The sequence below is a fragment of the Montipora capricornis genome, chromosome 2, assembly GCF_036669925.1.
Source record: "Montipora capricornis isolate CH-2021 chromosome 2, ASM3666992v2, whole genome shotgun sequence".
NCBI classification, from domain to species: domain Eukaryota; kingdom Metazoa; phylum Cnidaria; class Anthozoa; order Scleractinia; family Acroporidae; genus Montipora; species Montipora capricornis.
The window spans coordinates 57,359,411-57,379,410 of record NC_090884.1 but is presented as its reverse complement, the minus strand read 5'-3'; the positions used below and the strand labels follow the sequence as shown (position 1 = coordinate 57,379,410).

The 20,000-nt window shown below is 40.7% G+C and overlaps 2 protein-coding genes, 1 long non-coding RNA gene and 2 pseudogenes across 3 annotated transcripts in view; 2 read left to right on the top strand and 3 right to left on the bottom strand.

Annotated features, from left to right (window-relative positions):
- The window catches only part of LOC138028629 (uncharacterized), a 9,076-nt gene extending 9,010 nt beyond the window's left edge, over positions 1-66 (top strand). The window contains exon 2 of the long non-coding RNA XR_011127698.1: positions 1-66. This exon is cut by the window's left edge and continues 2,042 nt beyond it. This is a non-coding gene — a long non-coding RNA (uncharacterized lncRNA).
- A 3,160-nt stretch (positions 67-3,226) lies between these two features.
- LOC138028608 (small ribosomal subunit protein bS16m-like) lies at positions 3,227-7,774 on the bottom strand. Its single transcript, XM_068876211.1, has 4 exons — positions 7,618-7,774; positions 5,612-5,682; positions 5,259-5,316; positions 3,227-4,089 (listed from the first exon to the last, which is right to left on the bottom strand). The coding sequence occupies exons 1-4, from the start codon at positions 7,732-7,734 to the stop codon at positions 3,916-3,918; spliced, it is 420 nt and encodes a 139-aa protein (XP_068732312.1). The 5' UTR covers positions 7,735-7,774; the 3' UTR covers positions 3,227-3,915.
- Positions 7,775-7,805: 31 nt separating this feature from the next.
- Positions 7,806-20,000, top strand: part of LOC138028566 (molecular chaperone MKKS-like) — a 20,729-nt gene continuing 8,534 nt past the window's right edge. Inside the window, exons 1-7 of the mRNA XM_068876162.1 lie at positions 7,806-7,936; positions 8,028-8,119; positions 9,222-9,401; positions 9,794-10,025; positions 12,631-13,050; positions 15,561-15,715; positions 16,042-16,292. Coding sequence (XP_068732263.1) covers positions 7,880-7,936; positions 8,028-8,119; positions 9,222-9,401; positions 9,794-10,025; positions 12,631-13,050; positions 15,561-15,715; positions 16,042-16,292 — 1,387 coding nt within the window. The 5' untranslated portion in view covers positions 7,806-7,879. The remainder of the gene's footprint in view (positions 7,937-8,027; positions 8,120-9,221; positions 9,402-9,793; positions 10,026-12,630; positions 13,051-15,560; positions 15,716-16,041; positions 16,293-20,000) is intronic.
- Positions 17,185-18,939, bottom strand: LOC138027287 (uncharacterized; annotated as a pseudogene).
- LOC138028586 (uncharacterized) overlaps positions 18,733-20,000 on the bottom strand; it is a 1,903-nt pseudogene continuing 635 nt past the window's right edge.

The window sequence follows — 20,000 nt, the reverse complement described above, 5'->3', positions numbered from 1 at the left end:
CACTCATTCCTTCTGTTCAGAGCCTGCGCAGCATTTAAATAAAATGTTTTTATGGAAATTAGGAAATCCACGTCTCAGTCATGAACGCAACAACAAACAATCATTTTTGGCGAGTGGATGTTGAACAGGGGCGGATCCAGGATTTCTTTTTAGGGAGGGGGTGCACCACTAACGAATGGCATAACTGTCTGGTGATGTAAACAAATTTTAAAAGCGAATACGAAGAAATAGAAGGCATTTTTGACTAGGCAATAACACAATGTGAATAGCATTAGAAATACCCAGGTCATCTCAGGGAAAAGAGGGGGGCGGGGTGCGCACCCCTGCACCCTCCCCCTAGATTTGCTCCTGTTGAATACGACAGTCAGCTCATCCCATAATGCACAAATTTGTCTTTTTGTGATATCACACTGAAAGTGCCCACAATAAAATTTGTTATTTTCTCATCTGAATCTAAACATCACCCAATGAACTTTTGCAAGGAAATTTTCAAATTTTATCAAATGCGTATTTTTTATGATTTTATTCGAAATACTACTCTTTTTGCTGGTGACCCGCCCAGCTGATTAACAGGACCACAGGGTACAAGTTGCAGGTCTGTGACGTAGATGAAGGGAAAAATCTATTGTTTTCTTGCTATTAGATATTCATTTTCTTTAATCTACGTCACTTTGTTCACCAGCAAGAACCAAGCGAAGACTATGCGAATGGTGCACCAAAATGGCAGCAAATTTGAAAGTCCTATAAAAATCAGTAAAAGTGCGCGTTTGATGCAAGTCACACATTTTTCCGCAGAAGTTCATTGGGTGATGTTTACATTCAGGTAAGAAAATCAAAAAGAAAACTCGTTACGGGCACTATTGCATTTATCCAGGTCCGAGTGATGCGTTTTTTTGTGTAAACTAAATAGAGTCCACAAAGTGGCACCACAGTGAACAGTGCCAGAAAAGGCAGGGCCACAGAGTGCACAGTGTATTCAAACGACGCTCAGCAAACGGCAAAGGACTGAACGTGAAAAACAGTGTTCTTGAATAAATCTGTCAGCATTTTATCATATAACTCTTTCAATCTGATTGTCTACGGTGTTTGCAGTCTATTTTGCCATGACACGTGACAGATAGTTGCTGTGGTCGTGTTAGTACAGCTAAGTCGCGATTAAAAAAACGCCCAATCACGATTTAGCTAAAATGCACATTCGAGATCCGCTCCCGGATACTCTCCCGGATTAGACGCAAGCAGAAATCCAAAACCTTTTCTTCCGAATCACGAACAAATACTAATATTATTGTTCAATCGATGCTGAAACAAGACGAAGTGGGGATGTCTAGAGCATTAATGTTATTGTTGTCTTTTCAGGCAACTGCAAAGCGCTTTCACAGTTGCTTTTCGAAACCGAAAAACAAAGGCAAGTATAATTTGGATTTCTACAGCCATCGTCGAGGAAGGATTTAGCAAAAGTAACGCAAGACAAGACGCCTGGAGGTGTTCATGCGGGATGATTTGGTCGATTGGAGCATAATGATAAACTTTGAATGGGTACTGATAATCATCGTTTCTATAGTTATACTCATCAACTAGCTCGCGTTTAAGTGACAACAAGGGAAGCTTGTGAATTGGAAAGGTGGAGTAGCAACCGTTTTGCACGAGGACACGAGAAATTTTCTCACACAAAGTAAATCGAGAGGCTGATCAGGGCCCCAAAGAGTGATCCATGTCATGTGAGGATATGTAATTTAACTGATTTAATTGAAGGAAATGGCAATGTTCAATCTTCGGTGTTGTAAATTTTAGTTTAGCCAATGTAATGAAGAAGAACCAAGTCTTACGAGAGCAATAGCCACTCACCTAAACGAAACATTTTCGAAAGCCCACGAAGTTCATTGCAGTCACTATAAATCAAAAATGTTTTAAAGAAAAGTCCAGTTTTCTTGAATATACAGTATAACGCTTACTGTCATCGCCTGTTAAGAGGTCACGTGGCCTCTTTAGAACAACATGTGGTCACTATGTGGTGAAACAACTTGATTAGACCGTGAAGCCAGTAGTGTGATGTTAACTCTAGACACGGTAAGAATATATACCCCTCTCAGTAACTTTATATTACAATGTCGAAAAGTAAACGGCTTAGAGATGTAAAGTAAAGTCAATTTATTTTATGTCGGTAGTTCCTTCAGTTACAAAAGTGGTATGAATGGAAGCCGACGGTGCGCCTTTTGCTCCCCTCCAGCCCCTCTGTCAGTGCTCTGTTTCGCGGATATTTAAAGCTATAGCTACACAGATCAGAGGAAAGTCGATACGGACGTTGAAGTCACCGAGGATCGAACTGGGGAACCCTTGCTCCGAAAGTCGCCCACTAGCCAACTGAGCTACGCCTGCAAATGTTGGTTTATGAGGAGAGGGGAAAACCGGAGTACCCGGGGAAAAACCTCTCGGAGCAGAGTAGAGAACCAACAAACTCAACCCAAATATGGCATAGAATCCGGGAATCCATCCCGGGCCACATTGGTAGAAGGCAAGTGCTCTCACCACTACGCCAGCCCTGTTCCCCATGTGTATTCAAGGGTTAAGCCATGTAAAGCCTCATGCTGTCAAGATAATCAAAGAGGAAGATCTTGAAGTCTTCTTTTTGTGTACTCTTAAACCAAGGTTTCACTTAAAAGCCCTGATTTTTCTCCAAGAGAAAGGTGTCCTTTAGCAGTGGGGCACTTGAATATGTTGAGTGCACCCTCAGCTGACTTGAAACTGGTAGTGCAACAGTTGTACAATCATCTGACGCAGAGTTGTGGAGATGACAAAGGAGAGGACATCCAGGAAGTGTTTACCTTATGAACAATGTAACCCAGGGTCGGACACTTAATTTTGAGAGCACTCGCCATTTGGGCGCCATTCGAGCGCCATTCGGGCCAACGTCGTCAAGCACGTGGCAGACCGAGGATCATTACTTCAATGAAAAATTCTATTAAAGACCTTAAATCCCAAGAGATCTCCCTGCAGTTTGCGAGTAAACGTGTCTGTTCTTCTGAGGAACGGTCTTAAGGCGCCATGTTTGTCTAGTCACCGATGGCGATAGTGACCAGCAGTATCACTGACCAGGAAGCCATAATAATCTGTCTATTTACGGTCCCCAATGTTGCCTTTTAGCGCCATTTTATTAGACAGTTCGGAATATAAATCTTTGTAAAATAGAAATGGTAACTTTATGTTTAGGAATTTTCTTGGCAAAATGGAATGCAAAAAGCAGTGTTTATTTCGCAATTTAAATAATTTCTTAGCGACGAAAATCGTACTTGCCAAACGGGTGAGTGATCGATGATTTTTGCACTCGCCCGACACTTTAGAGACTCGCCTGGGCGAGCGGGCGAGTGCTAATGTCCAGCCCTGGTAACCATACCTTATAGAGATAACAGCTATGATATAAACAAATTGTTTATACAAAATGTTGCTTGATAGACCATCATTTGGGGATTCACAGTATTGTTGATTGTGATGTGCTTAAAGATTGTATTTTCACTTTTCTGTTAATAAAATACTTTGACATCCCAGTTTATATGGCCTTGCATATAATTAAATACACCCCCCTCTTCATTGTAAAAAAAAACAGACATCCCCCTTTGCCATACATAATCCTTATTTGGAGCACAAGCAAATAAGACAGCTTTAGAACAGGCCAAGAAAGACAAATAAGGCACTAAATACACACACTTATTAGGAAACGTTAAAGCAATAAGTCCAATTCCACGTACACTAGAACTGTTTCACTTAAAAGGCGAATTGACTGTCTGGTGTTGCCACATTGTGCTTTCACCTCTTGTTGTCTTCTTGAAGTCTGGTGGGATGCTGACCATTTCTGACAGAAGCAGTGACTGGAACAAGAAGTAGTGTCATCTCACTTTCACTGGTCTATTGATATTTAAGTTAAGGATCTTTCTGATTAGTGTCATTGTCTTTGCTTTTGGGACTTCCAACCAGTTCTTCCTCCACTTCCTTATCCATCTCTGCTTGTTGCAAGGTTTGGGCAGCTACAGCAAGAGCTTGACGTCTTTTTGTGGCAACTACCAGACTATGTGGGTGTGGTGGCAAAATGCCTGCCTTAAGAACAGAGATGCAAATATCAATTTCAGTTCCTGATCTTGCATGTCACCATTCAAATATTAAAAGTACAGAGTATCACTTTTCCAAAACTGACTCACGAGGTTGATCAAGGGTTGGACACCAAACAAATTGACTAGGTGAAGACACACGACTTTGCCTGGCTGCTTTTAACACCAAATTGCTGCATATTTCCCCCCAAGGACGAGCTAGTGTCTGAGAAGCACAAGTTATTAATAATATAATTACTATTAATAACATCTCAAACTGCATCCTTGTTTAATTCAGAAGAACTTTTGCATCAAAGACCCCTTTGTAATGTCATCTTGATTGGTAATTGTATACATTATATTTGTTGTGATCAGCAAGAGCAGAACTTCACTTTGGTTTTACGACACCATAAAAGCACATTTATAACAAAAGTGTTCATTGCTGACTACAGAGATAAATATCCTTACTTGTAGCAGGCATATTCTTTTCTTCAAAATTTGGTGCTACATGTATAAAATTTAGGTGAACCATGAAAGAGAAAAGTGGATGCTTGCATTTATCTGGACAATTTAAGACATTGTCTCTTATAGACATCTGAAAACCTCAGGCGGCTCCAAAAGGGTTCAAACCCATGACCTTTGCGACCTCTGCAATGCCTCTCGAGCCCATGACCTCTGTTGTCTATAGCCTTTAAAAAACTCATTAATAATTCATGAGCCTAACAGCCTATCCAAACACCGATAAATCGTCACGTGTATGAGCTTTATATCCTGATAAAACACTCCTCGTTAGTATTCTTTGTAAAAGAATAGTAATAAGGCATAGCTTGTTTTTCTTGTATGCTAATATTCACCTCACAATTTGAACCATTGTGTTGAGTCCAGAGGGATACCCTCTTTGTGGAATGTTTTTTAAGCCATTCAAAAAACTCGCAGCACATGTTTTATCGGGTCTAAAAACACTTGGCTATGCCTCTTGTTTTCAAACCCAGATAAAACACTGCTGCAGGTTTTTTTTAAACATTACTTAAAACTTCAAATATAAACACTTCTTAGGTGAACCATGTAAGCCCCAAAATTATTTGACATGGTTCAGTTTTGACTAGTAGAGAAGTTGCAAAAAGACCTTCAAATGAAAACCCCAAACTTTTTAAATGTAATTTTTATGTTATCACTTACCAGCCCAAATAAAATTGCCACAGGTCTTGATGGTCTTGCTCCAACTGATAACCAGTACCTGGAGAAAATTGGGTTATCCACATAGAAGCTTGACTCATTGGGCAATGACTAATACTTGATGTAAAAAAAAATGCTGAATACTGTCAAGATTAGGACTTATTGTATAAACCTTATGGTCAAAATTTATTGTCAGCGACACAAATAAAAACAGAAAAACTGAAAAACCAAAACTAGATGTGTTCTAAAGTCAAGGCACTGTTTAATGACCAGAATTCATGACTTAACATAGTTATTTTCAAGACTGCTGACACTTCCCTTCCCTCTTTAATTTGAAATCAAGCACCTGATCTCACCTTATTCTATCCATGTTTAAACTTGCCAGCTTTTCATTTCTGGTGTTTGGCATTGGATCAAATGTTCCCACCTATAAAAAAAAACAAAGTAAGCAAGTTCTAGAAGGTAAAAATAAAGTAAAAATGTTTAAGATGAAGGTGTTGAGATGGTGACAACTGGGCATATCAGTAACATCTAGTGTTCCTTTCAGGGATTCATCCTTTACAAACTTAATAGGATTCGTGTACACAGTGAGTTGTTAAATCAGACTGTTTTTATGATGTGCAACTGCAAGGAGTTGGGTTTGTGGGGACATTACTAAACCCTGAAACAGCAAAACGAAACACCAAACACCAAGTATGACTCCACCATACATTCAATACTAACCGACAAAGGTTGGATTTTCAGAGTAAATACCATTTTAGGTCTAATAAGGCCTAATTAGGCCTAAAGCGTTATCGCTCTCAGGGCTGCCAATAAATTCTAAAGTAGAAGGTTTATAGTTAAAAGACGGCAGCCATGAAAGTGAGCTTTGCTCAATTGACTCACTGAGCCAGTGAGGAAGGAAAAACGCCATGTTGTTTCGTCAGATTAAGCGAAAGACTGGGAAAAGGTCAGTCAAGTAGAGCTCAATGTTGATTCTGTGGCAGACTGGACCCTAGATAACAGGTTTTACTTGAACATCGAAAAGTGTAAAGAAATTCACATATCATTCTCTAAGAACAATGCTGTGCTACCACCTTTAATCATTAACAGCCAAGAACTTAAAGTAGTTCAGAATGCCAAACTACTTGGAGTGACTATTACAAATAATCTTTCTTGGAATTTACACATGAACGAAACTATCAAGAAAGCGTCTAAACAACTTTATTTTCTTAGACAGCTTAAACGTGCTAGGGTCCCTACATCGGACTTAGTAAGATTCTACACATGTTGTATTAGATCCGTCTGTGACTATGCTGTATCAGTTTTTCATTCATCTCTGCCTAATTATTCAATTAATTACTTAGAATGAGTGCAGAAAAGAGCTTTGTCAATTATTTGCTCTCACTTTAGTTATAGCGAATCGTTAGCATTTTTAGACATGGATTCACTTTTCGATCATCATAGTTTTTTATGCAGTTCACTTTTTAGTACAATCTTAGACGACAAAGAGCATAAACTACACCACTTGCTTCCCCCAAGACATACCCCTAAGTACAACTTTAGGCAAAGCTGAGTGTTTGATCTTACTTATAAAATGAATTGCACAAAGAACAGTTTTATTAACTCGTGTAATTTAGAATCTCATAGTATTTTTAAAGCATTTTTTTCCCTTTAGTTTATACAGTTATTGTATGTAATTTAGCCAATGGCTACCATGTACATGCTAATAAAGTATCTAACTATTCAGTTCCAGGCGTTCCACACCATTCACACAAATGATTTTGTCATGATTTTTCTTCTTTTAATCTTCGTAAAATATGGTGTCAATTCCCCTAAAAATGGGAAGAAGAATGTTTTAAAGATTTCTTCAATGATAATTTAAGAGTTTTCATCTTGACTGATGTAAATGAGACGAAAGGAGCTGGGTGAAGATGGCTTACTAGCTGAGCCCTGTGCTCCTAATTAATAGAAATTAAGATTAAGAGCAATAATTTCCCTGCTCCCATGAACTCTAAATTCCTGAATGTTCTCCTACAATTTAGTGATCTCAAACATTTTACCAATGCCATGAATTGTCTTTTGATTTGTAGTATAGTTGCAGAACTCCCCGCAAATTGTGTCGAGTGTTTAATTCCTAAAACACTAATAATTGCATTTAAATATAATTTGGAAAAGCAGTGAAGCTTGTCATGCCAAAAATAAAGTTTACAAATAAAAAAGGAACAATCTTCTGATTTGCTTGTCTGAGGTATGCCAGCTCATTGCTAACCCAGACCCTTTCACCGAAGCAAGGATTAGCTAAAGAAGAACTTTAGTCTGACACCTGAATCATTGGGCAGTAACTAATTAAGTTATTTCAAGTAGATTTTCCTCCTTTTACCTGCTCTAGGTATCCCCTATTTCGGGGTTTATATCGGTTCGTCGCCACTATGTAGAAGAAAGGTCTGTTTTTACATCCATAGAGAGCAAATCGAAGGGTAACTAGCGATTTCCTCATACTACTCTTCAAGGAGACAACGAATGTACAAATCTACCAGGCATTGCTAATGATCGACGTGAAAAACTGGTGACTAGTTTCTTACCCAGACTTCCTACGACAGCGAAATCTCGACCCAGAATCGACCCAGAACGATCTACTCTGAATGGCCGAGAAAGCTCCTGCCTCAAGGATCTCCAGAAAAAAAGAATGGAATTCGCAGGTATTTAATAAGCTGATAGGGGTTGAATCTGGGTTGAATATGAAATTAGTTTTGTCTGCAATAATATTTTACATTTTAACGTTATTTCCAGATAACAACACTGCCTCTAGATGACATAAAAGTGAAAAATCTCTTCAAAACTCTTCATGATGTAGTTTGTTCAGCGTGTGGACCGAACGGGAGGTAATAAATGCAGTACAAATGGTACTTGTCAGTTAATCATCCCTCCAAATGATGATGATGACGATCATTGATGATGGTACCACTGGCACCTGCTTTTACCGGTAGTCCATATTTGATCTGACCCACCTACCCAACCTATACATGAATGTGAAAGGAGGACAGACCACAACACTGGGGGTCTCCAACCCCCCCCCCCCCCCACCCCCTACACTTGACGAACAGTGTTTGGGTTCTTTTGTGTCCCACAATGTTGATTTAAACGGGGAGGTTTTTAGAACCTGTCAGTGAGTAGTTTGACCAGAGGTTTGAACCCGCAATGTCCAGCATGTATTCATTCAGCTCAATGAATGCTCAACCGAGCCACTACATTTCAATGTGGGAATTTGTTTGAATTAGAAGCCAAATTTCTTTTCTTGAGAAGAAAACTCCATAATTCGGAGATGAAGTGCCTAGTTAGTAATTGTTTTATTTTTGTGATACGGTGGGAAAATGCCTACACAGCAAAACTATTAAATGGTCGTGCAAAGTTGGTGGCGGAATGGAGCAATGTACCCGTGGTCTATAGCCAGTATCTGCCTTCCATTGAAACCTCTGCTTTTGGGAAAAAATGTAACTCTGCTTTCTTAAGAGGACACTTCCATATGGACAGTACTAAACAATGAAACAGTGAAACAAAGCACCAAAACATCATGTATGACCCCACCATACATTGAATACTAACCAACAAAGGTTCGATTTGAAATTAAACATTGTTTTAGGCCTAAAAGTTATTGCTCCTAATCTCAGTCTTACTTTGAATCCTAATCTTAATCTCAATGAATTAGGAGCAATAACATTTTAGGTCTAATTAGGCCTAAATCAATATTTTAATCTCAAATCCAACCTTTGTTGGTTAGTATTCAGTGTATGGTGGGGTCATACATGGTGTTTTAGTGTTTCGTTTCGGTGTTTCGCTGTTTCATGGTTTAGTAATGTCCCTTCCATATTGTTTAATTTTGCTTTGTCTGGCATGCATATTTTTCAAACCAGAAGTAGGCTGTTTGGCTACTTTTTGGCTTGAAAAATCTGTGAGTATTTCACAAAGTTTGTTTTTGATAAATAGGTTGAAGTTCTTTCAGTCGTCTTCTGGTGGCCATGTGACTGTGACATCAACATCAAGTAGGATTTTTCACAGCCTGTCTGGCTTGTCACATCCCATACTGAGGCTGATCCTCTCAGCTGTTAGAGGGCACCTTGATAATTACAGTGATGGTGGCTTACAAACAACACTTTTTCTTTTGAGGTATACCCTAGTTTACGTACCCTGCATCATTATTTGTTAACTCAATGAAACCTGAATAGTGAGGATCAGAAAGTTTCCCAACATTTTTCTTACCATTTTGCTGGTTTGGAAACAGACCCCATCGTAATGCTCCATAGTCTTCAATGCAAACGTTTTTAAGACTTTGTGCCCCCCCCCCCCCCCTTCCCACCCCCAATCATAAATGTGGAGAAGGAAAGATTGTTTGTCTAGCCAAAATCAAGAGTGTTTACTGTGAAGGCTAACTTGTTTGAATGATGGGCTGACCTGTTATGTGCATTGTGGTTAGTCATTGCCAGGATTGTTGAGAAATATTGTCCCTTTTTTGAAAGTGAATTCCCTTAGTGAAAGATAATTTGTTGGTTTTCTTTTAGTCTGGTTCAGAGCTCCCTGGATTTGACAATTCCAAGAGCATTAGTCCCTCAGCTCTATCAACATTCACTAGAGTTCTTGAGAAGCCATCTTGACTCCTGTCAGTGGAAAATGAAACTTGATTTTGGAAAAATGAAGAACATGTTAACTATCATAAGTAGCATCATTGGAACTAAACGGGCATGCGGACTCAGTCAATCAGACAGACAGCATATTGGAGTCCTCATTATGCAGGTTATAATTGTGCAATAAATAAATACTCAATGAAATTAATAATTATTATTTTTTATGTACGCCACTCATAAAATTAATACAAAGCTACATCCGGGACCCAAGTGGCGTATTTTCCATATCGTCACTAGTGAGGATACTGATGACGTCATTTCCCGCCTTTGCAAAGGTTTTTGTGCAAACAGTCAATGAAAAATGGTGGACGATTAATTCGTGAAGTTCTCTGAAGCTGACAAAAGGCTGCTGCCTAAGAAAATTTTAAAGGGGCCCTCAGAGCTAAACGCTGAGAACTTAGGAGCCCAACATATGAAGTGAAAAGTGTTGCTGTGAAAAATTAAGGCGCCCAGAGCTATTCTTTGGGAGCCCCAGGCTACTGGGCACCTGTTAGGCAACAGCCTTGCTGACGTAAAGTCCTTCTCTGAGAAAAAACAAGAAAATGTGAACACGAAGAATAAAACTTCCTACAACTTCAAATTATTCAAGGAGTTCCTTGCTAGTGCTTGGTGTTAGAAGCAAAAATGGTGAGTAAAACACTCCTGGCTATATCATAATTTATAACAAAATTTACATCTTAGATTGAAGATATGAATTTTATCTTTGGGTGGCAAGAACAAAATATCTTGCCACTCAAACATAAAATTCATGTGATATCGGGCTTTTATGAAATTGTGCACATGCAAGTTTGGATTACAGGCAGTAGTAAATCTAATCACCCTGGTAAAAGAATGAAAGGACTCCTGTAAATGAGCACTTGTCCTTTCAGATTTGGAAATATTCTCAAATACTTTGCTGTAATTTGTCATTTTGTTTTACGATGACTTGGTCTCATTTGCATTTATCATTAGTTGCTTTTCATTTCATTGTGATGACATTTAGACAAAAAAATCCAGCTACCCTCTTACTTTGTAAGAAGCCTTCCCTTCTGTCCCCCTCCCTCTCGTTAATCTGTCATTGTTCTCAACCCATTGTTTCAAGTCTTCTACTAACAAACGTCGCTCAAACATAGAAATATAAATTATATGTCAATGAAAGGAAGTTGATGTCAAGGCACCCCATGCTTGAAATGTCACCTGGATTGCAACGAGAGTGGACTAAGAACTATTATTATACATTGGTGTCACCAGCTCGATTTGGATTGGCTATAAGCGCGCAGCTAATTCTTGCTTGCTCTGTTTCTCTTACGTCATACCTACAAACAATAGATTTTATATATGTAGAATTGACGTCATACCTACAGACAATAGTTTTATGCATGCAGAAGTGACGTCACCTAACACACTAACCAGCAGTTTGATCAGTTTTGTCATGGCGGAGCTCAGCTCAGGAATATGCATAATAAAACAATTATTGAATTCGGTTTTCGCATGTTAGCGATAATTATCAAGGCCTCAGTTTGTGTTATCCGCTTCAGCCTTCGGCTTCAGCAGATAACACAAACTTTGGCCTTGATAATTATCGCTAACATGCTCAACTTCACCCAATAATTGTTAATTAGTATAAATACATAGGTGATTACAGAAAATTGCGCACTCTCATTGGCTCGCGATCTCGGATTATCAGCCGATAATCACCTCGACGGACAAAATGGCTGCCAGTAGTCGTTTTGCCACTGTGAGTGAAGATGATTTCGCGTTGAAATGTTTTTTTCTTCTTTTTTTTTTTGAAATAATCACCTGTGTATTTATACTAAAACAATTATTCGCCTCAGGCTCAGTGATTATCGGTGAATATTCACCGATAATCACTTCGCCTTCGGCGAATAATTGTTAATTATTAAATTTTCAACCTCGGTCAGTGCATTTCTTGTGCTCTGATTGGTTCACCCAATCTCGGTTATCAGCGTATATACCTTAGTTTTACCTTATGGTAAATGATGGCGCTAAGCGTTGCTAAACTAAATAATTTTTCGCCGAAAAGCGAAATTTCTCTCAAAATAAAGCAAAAAAAAAAAACCTTTTTGTGGAAAGTTTGGATCAATTCCGACGCCTTTTAGCTTAGAAGTACGCGAAAAGGTAAGAAATCTTTTTGTGATGAGCCTGTGTCTATCTGACAACCAGGTATTACAGAACATCGCATCTTCATCAAGTTTTTTCGATTTCCCTCGGATTTCGTACTTCCAAACTTTTGGAGTTTAAGGAATTTAATGAAACAATTACTCCATTCGCGCTTGTTGGATTTAAGACTGGTCATATTAAAAACCGCTTTTTGACACCGGCTGTTTCATACGTGGTTCATACGTTTTTTTTTTGCTTTTCTACACTTTAACGTACAGTTATGCAAATTAATTTTGTTTAATTATCAAATTTTCAATCCCGGATATTGCACTTCTCTAGTGCTCTGATTTGCTCACCCATTCTCGGTTATCAGCTCATATACCGTATGACCTCATATGGAAACTGAATTCATTTTTTTCTGCTCGTTTTACAATATTGAAACAGTTCAGAGTTTAATGGAATTTGTCAAAATAATAATTATTCCATTGTCACTTGTTCAAGGTGGGTTATGGCGAACTCGGCGATAAAGCGTCTTGTTGGCAATTTACCATTTCATATCGAATGCTCGCTCATAGATTAGAACAGTACTGATGAATTGTTAATTAACCTTGCAGGCTTTTGTTAAATCGCTCCCAAGCTGTACGCCACATCAAGATTCGTCCGAAGAAGTCTTAAGTCCTGAACCGATTCCGATTGTGACTTGTGAGGGAGACTCTGTGGAAGACTCAAGAATCTTAGAGGGAGTTGTTCTGCGAGCGCCAGATATCGCAATTTTCCCGCACCAAAGAAAAACACTTGTTGGAAGTACGGTTAAGGTAGCTTTGTACAACATATCAATGGCCGGAGACACAGATGAGTGGTTTGCAAGCGACGTCAGAGCAGAAACGACAAGCACTGGTGACAACTTCAGTATCACGAGTGCTGTCCTGCGGCAAATGATAAAGCTCGCCGATTGGTTGATTGCTGTCGGAGTGAGAGTGGTTGCCTGTCAGAAGTGTGTACACCCAGCTCTCAAGCAGTACTTAAGAGATAAGGTTGGTTTTCGAAAGACAACCCTGTTCTTGAGAACAAAAATCGTTTCATTCTCAGGGCCTGGTCATTTGAGGGAGGGTTAGCTTTAAAGACTGCTTTGCGCTGTGACATGAACTTAACGCATAAGCGTTATCAGTACCAACTGCGAGTGACTTTTGAAAGCATGAGCTTACGCCCAAGGTATCAGCTTTTTTGTTACTACTGGAAATTCCAGTTAATATTGTGCAGTGCTATTCTGTCTCGACTTTTGGATATATGAATTTTTTTTTTTCTTATCTTCGAATAGACCTTTTTACCGATACGGCGGCCATTTTGATTTCTATTGTTTCAAATAGCTATTATGGGATGCCCATATTAATTTGCTCCCTGAGCATCCCATAATGTCTTTCGAAACAATAGAAATCAAAATGGCTGCCGTATCGGTAAAAAGGTCTATTGCGAATTACATGAAATGAAAATTAAGATGATCATTGCAGATAGATAAGCAACTTCAGCAGTGGCAAGTAGAAATAAAAGAACCAGGCGTGAACTGGATTCGAACGAACCCATGACCTTGGGATCGTGCTGCGCCTGCTCCACCAACTGGGCTATCAAGCCATCAAGGAGCTTGTCAATAGACCTCTTTCATAATGGCGGCCAGTTAAAGTATTCTTCTGTTTTTATGCTAATAAGCCTTTCTAGCCTCGCTACGACCAGCAAATTTCAGAAGAATATTTGTTTCAAAATAAGGACAGTAGGTCTAAGTAACAAATACAATAGAATGTAATGTAAAGATGGTCGCCACATTTATGAAAGTGGTCCATTGCGAGTTCAAGTTGTATGTCATAGGAAGTAAATGAAATGATTTTAGTATCTATGGCATTTTTTTTCATATACTTGAAACTGCTAAAGTTGCCCATCTAACTGCCTTGAGCTTCCTGCTAAAGTATTCAGTTTTATACCTCACTTCGCTTGCGTATTCAACGTATGTAACAGTAGTATTTTATTTTACACGATATTGTTTAAAGCTGAATGGCTTGTGGGGTCGTGCAAATCAAATCAAATTAATACATATCAAATCATATTGGTTTTTGAGGAGAGGGGAAAATCGGAGTACCCGGAGAAAACCTCTCCGAGCAGAGTATAGAACCAACAAACTCAACCCGCATATGACGCCGGATCTGGGAATCGAACCCAGGCCACATTGGTTGGAGGCGAGTGCTCTCAGCACTTCGCCATCCCTGCTCCGTGCTCCCGGCTCCCTGCTCCCTGAATTCGTGTAACTATTATAGACATCGTTGTACTTATGCTTATATATCGATGTGTAAACCAAGATCAATTAATCGATGTCTATGTGGAGGTTAACTTTAACAGGACAATGACAATGGCTGCGAGAGTGCCATCTAGATCAAACTCAAACTTTCTGTTATTTTAATCATTTTTGTGATTATCACAGTCGTTCGGAAAATGTGTACAATTTATTCAGAAACTAAAATTGGTATGAGCAGTGTCACCTTGCGAGCAGAGGCTCTCTAAAACTCAGCAGAGAGCAAGAAAGAGAGGCTCTGCAGAAATCGTGTCAAGTCTTTAAAGTCGCCACACCCCAAGTTTCTGGGCTAGTCACTCCGGTCAAACCGGTTTAGCCAGCGCGCGCATCATATTTTTGACAAGGCGAAGGTCAAAATCGAGCCACCTTCAGTGCGAAAATCAACATGGCGTCTAGGAGTGCGATCGAGACTTGGCCTGGGTTTGAGACTGTCTCCAAGCAACGGCTTGCGCATACTCAATACATAAAGACTTAACACTAAAGAGTCCTTTCTTTCTCGTCGAGTTACATTCTCTTCAGCAGAGCCTCGGATCGACCCGAGGCTCTGGAAAATTCTATGTAGGAGAACATGCGCCGTAGGATTCTTATAGCCAAAAATTGGCTATTTGAACCTTACGACGCTTTCGCACTCCTCTTGCTAACATGAATGCACCAATTAGAGACGCTTGTCATTGTTCTTCACGAAAACCAATGAGAAGACACTTTCAGGGTTCCCCAGAGCTCTTGTCTCCCTCAGTCAAGAAAAGAGCTCTGGGGTCGAGATTGGTCGAGTTAAGATAAGACTCTGCTGGCAGGTTGGAGTAGTGTGTATAAAAGAGAGAAATGACCCTCGCAGTTATCTGGAAAATTTAAGCAACTGTCTGTCTGAAAAATTCAGGCGGCGTTAACAGTGAACGGGAACATTTGAATCCACAAATGACCAGCTCCCCACATCAGTGGCTTCATAGCTCAGTTTGTTAGAACGTCGCAACCGGTGCCCATCGCGAGGTGACGTGTTCAAACCCCGTTGAAGTCCTGAATTTTTCAGGCTTCTCTACGCAATTGCTAAAATTGCGTTCACAACTACGAGGATCATGGCTTCACTTGATTCAACGGAATTCGAACCGCCATGACTTTAGAAGCGATGCCCGTGCAATGCTTGGTGGATGATTAGAGAGAATCGGGGTAAAGACAACGACCTTGATCATTATTCGTTCTCCAATGTAGGGTGCATTTGTGATAGATCGCTTATCCATTCTACACATTTCTGCCGTTCAGCGGTTAACTGGAGCTCAGATTCTTAGCACCTTCAGAGAGGATATCTCCGAAGCAAGCTTTGGGCAGCTGGACAGAATTGACCATTTGATACTGAATGACAAGAGGTGAGCTTACTTTTATCGGGTTTCCTTGAATAAAATGGCAATTAGCAATACTCGGAACCTGCATAGAAAACGCTTAGTTGTTATTTTCTTTTCTTTTCTTTTTTTTTTTTTTTTGGGGGGGGGGGGGGGTGGGTGGCGCTACAGAAGGACTCTTCTAGAAACAACTTTGTTATAGGAAGGATTGAGATAATCTCTTGACTCATATAAAACATCATAGTCATATTTTTGTAGGAGGAAACAACAATGCAGAGCACTACAAAAACCATTTGTGGCTATGTTGCCATTAACTCTGACTTCTTGCTTAGTTTGATTTTCTTCTGAAACAGTTACATTCATCTGCTACCTAAGTCTGCATCCTCACAAGTAAACACACTCGTGCTGTGCTCACCAGAAGAGACCTCTCTGGAGGAGCTAAAGACGGCCTGTCAAGCAGCTGTTTGTGCTCTGTACAAGACACTAGCCTGCCCGTATGTGGTCCCAGGAGCTGGGTGTCTGGACACACACTTGGCATCAGTTTTGAGACGGTATGCGCAAACAAGTGGCTCAAAGGTGGCGGAAGAATTTGGCTGCACCAAAGGTTAGTGTTAATATAGTAGTGTGCTTGAGCAGCGAAAACGTTGTGGTCACTGACGTCATGCATGAGTAAGGAATTCTTTGCTGATGTCATTGCTTACATTTTGTTTCATGAATTTTACAATGGTAAAACAAAGCGTAGGCTACATGACAGGAAATCTGAACATTTCAAGGCGTTGTTAAGTAACAATAACACTTCAGCTCTTGCTGACTAGTCACAACTTAAAATGGGACCACTCTGAAATTCTAGCCACTGGGAGGTCCGACTGACACTTTACCATAAAAGAAACCCTTTTATTAAGCTGTATCTTTATTAATAAGTTTTACATGTGCATTAGGTATATAAGTATATATTGTAAAGATTTTCTCTTTTGTTTTCATTGTTTCCTGTATATCTTTGTAAAGTATTGTATTACCTCCCTTGTTACTATCATTGTTACCTCATAAGCTGTTATATAATTTCAAAAGATTTTAGCTAACAGTTACTTCTGAAGATGTATGTTGAGACATACGAAACGTTCAGTCATTAAAAGTTTATTTTAGTTATGCACTTGTTTAGCTCGAAGTCGAGCTAACACAAAGCACGGGAAAATGTGCACGCGCAAGCCATGATTGATTTTGGTATCACTTGTGATTGGTTGAAAAAGTGGCGCGAGAACTTTGAACCAATCACTGAGTGCAGTAATCATAAACCAAAGCAATTCGCAAATTACTTTCGACACTTAATTGAAAACCGCTTTATTCTACGACGAGTGATTAAAAAACGATAGCCTAATGTGTTTTGTTTGATGGATCGTTTTGTCCGAAACGAGTTTTTCAGCGCTTTTTAGTAAGTCCTGAAGTATGATGCTATTCCATTCATACTGAGAGAGAGAAAAAATAATAATCAACTATCGTTGTTTTTTATGTCTGGGAACACAACGTTCTCATTGCTTATCGCGCGAACAAGACTGCGGTGCAATTGAGACCAAAAGCAAAAATTGATCTTTGAAAAGTGAGCATTTAGTGTTCCTAAAAATTTATTGCGTTCTTTGAAGGTGGTTTTAAATTCTTTTCAAATTATGCTAATGAAATAACACACAAAACAGCGGTGACAAACAACCGATATAAAACGTATCATTTGAAATTATCTTTTATTATATAAACATCAATGAAATACCAAGTGATCTTTCGCGCGAAAACATGATATCTTCACACGTGAAGATAACATGTTAAGCTCTCTTAACGGACACTCTCGTAAGCGGACAGCTCTACTTACGGCCGACTTGTTTGAAACCCCGTTTAATGTCACAGTTCCCGTGGGTATTTATAGTTAAGACACACTACAATAACAAAACGCAAGAGACAATGTTGGCGTAAAGGGGGGGACACCGCTCCACGATCGGTGTGACAGATGACTTCCGTAGCGTGGCTAAAAGCCTGAACTTATCTCCCCCACGCACGAGGCGAACCGCGCCGGATCGGACAAGTTGTAGGCCGGTAAAAGCCAAATAATGATATACAAGCCTAACTTTCCACGGCACTACGAGCTAAACCTCCGGCCAGCATCGTGCTATAATGGAAAGAGTGTAGACGGTAAAAATAGCTCAAGCCTCCTTATCTCCCCAGCACTATGAGCCGACTCCGCATGCACGTGCTGGATCGGACAAGAACAAAGGCAGATAGAGAGCGTAAAATGGCATAGCATGAAAAACACCGAAGCTTGGGGAAGTCGCTGCGAGACTTAACCGCCACTGATACGTGCGAAGCATGTATCCCCCCAAACTAAACATTAACTAACTATGGTAACGAAACGACAGCCTTACTCGGCGCAGCTGACAGTAAAACGTTGCGAGGCGTGCGAATGTAAATCTGGTAGCAATCCGATGACCAGCGACCCAAGACCTCAATTAACCAGTCCGGCAAGCCCGCTGCAGCTGCTGCGCCGATGCGAAAACTGTGCCCTTTAAGCGACTTATAGGGCAGGCCGGCATGTCGAGCCGCATCCCTAAGATGGTTAACAACAGCGGAGAGTAAGCAAACAACCTGATTGGAAATAGAAAAGCGGCCCGTGCGGGCGGGCGGCCAAAAAATAATTACGCATAGCGGTAACTGCCCAAATTGGTGAAGGGGAACACACAATAACCAGCGTGTGGCCCTGACGATAAGTGTCTGTCTTAGAGGCTTTAAGGAGAACGGACATTTGCTGCGGGCAAGCCTGACTAGGATGAAATGATACACAGTCGGCAGACAGATCAAACCGGGGGCGAAACTGGGAGATCCGTTATAGGTAAATTCGCTACAATGGAGGAAGGCAAAGAAGGCTAAGGTGAAGGCAGCCCATATCATAGTGAAGTCCCGCTCCCCTAACCAGGTACGAAGAATTGGTTGGATTGCTGCTAACACAACGGGTGTGACGGGTTGGCGAAGGATACAAGACTTGCCCTGGAAACGAAGAATGCCCCGTAGCACCTTTTGTAAGAGAAGTTTTCCCTGAACAGGATCGCCGTGGCCACAGGAAATGTGTAAGTTACGAACCGCAGAGAGATACAATTTTATAGTACTATGCTTAACTGTTCTAGCGAATAGAGGCACGAGGCAAAATAAATAAGCGTCCCCTCAGAAGCTGGGAGTAAGGCAAAATTGGAGGAAGCGTTTTTCTCCGGAGCTGTACGTACGGTTCGTGGTCCACGCTAGTCCCCACCTCGCGTAAGTTTGGACTTCATCCCTTAGAGGGTCATGAGCGAAGGCGGGATGGTGCAAGGGGTTTTCTCGGCCTTGGGAGCCGCTGACCACAAACGGGCGTCCTGAAAGCGTGAAAGGGCGTCAGCAATTTCGTTAGAAACCCCGGGGATGTGGCGTGCTCGAATAAAGAAATTATGCTTCATGGATATTAGAATAAGGAACCTAAGAAGGTCCATCATGCGCAGAGCCTTTGAATGGCCCGAATTGATAATGGCCACAACGGATTCATTATCGCACCAAAATTGAATATGTTTCCCCGAGAAATGAGGGAACCAGATTGCGCATGCCACCACTATGGGGAAAAGTTCTTGCCATTCAATGCTTATACAACGAGCCCTGTTAAGCTGCATGTGAGGGGGCCACCTACCCTGGAACCATTGCCCATTGAAATAGCCCCCAAAACCAACGGAGCCAGAGGCGTCGGTGTACAGTTCTAGATCAGGAGAAGGGGTAACGGTGGTGTCGAAGAAGAAAGAGCGCCCATTCCACTCTGTGAGGAAGGCTTTCCACATTGAGAGATCTTTGAAAAATTCTTTGTTCAAGCGGATGTGGTGAAAACGGCTGGGTACTCCCCGAGTCAAGTTAATCATGCGCTGTAAAAACGTTACAAGCGAACTGTAAGGTACCGATAAGGGATTGAAGCTCCACCAGCCGCACGGAGTGGCGAGTGGTAAACGAATGGAGTAGGTCCCGGGTGCGTTGGAGTTTGTCTGCGGGAAGACTGGCCTCCATGCGAGTGCTGTCTAGTTCAATACCCATAAACTCAAGAACTTGGGAGGGACCCAGAGTTTTGGATGCGACAACAGGGGCATGGACAGACATGAAAAAACGGAGTAATGTACTGAAGCTAGCCAGGCATTGGAGGCGAGAGGGCTCAGCTATGAAAAAATCGTCGAGGATATGAAGGACACGCTGTAACCCGTAATTGTGTTTTAAAACCCATTCCAAGGCATCGGAAAGTTGGTTAAAGAGGAAAGGTGCGGAACGA

What these genes read in the sequence shown, in the direction of transcription:
- LOC138028608 (XM_068876211.1), bottom strand. Translation starts at nt 7,734, where the DNA reads ATGAGGAAATCGCTAGTTACCCTTCGATTTGCTCTCTATGGATGTAAA. An exon ending in TTAAACATGGATAGAATAAG is followed by an intron (nt 5,317 to 5,611) that starts GTGAGATCAGGT and finishes AATTTTCTCCAG; the next exon opens with GTACTGGTTATCAGTTGGAG. An exon ending in TGGCAATTTTATTTGGGCTG is followed by an intron (nt 4,090 to 5,258) that starts GTAAGTGATAAC and finishes TCTGTTCTTAAG; the next exon opens with GCAGGCATTTTGCCACCACA.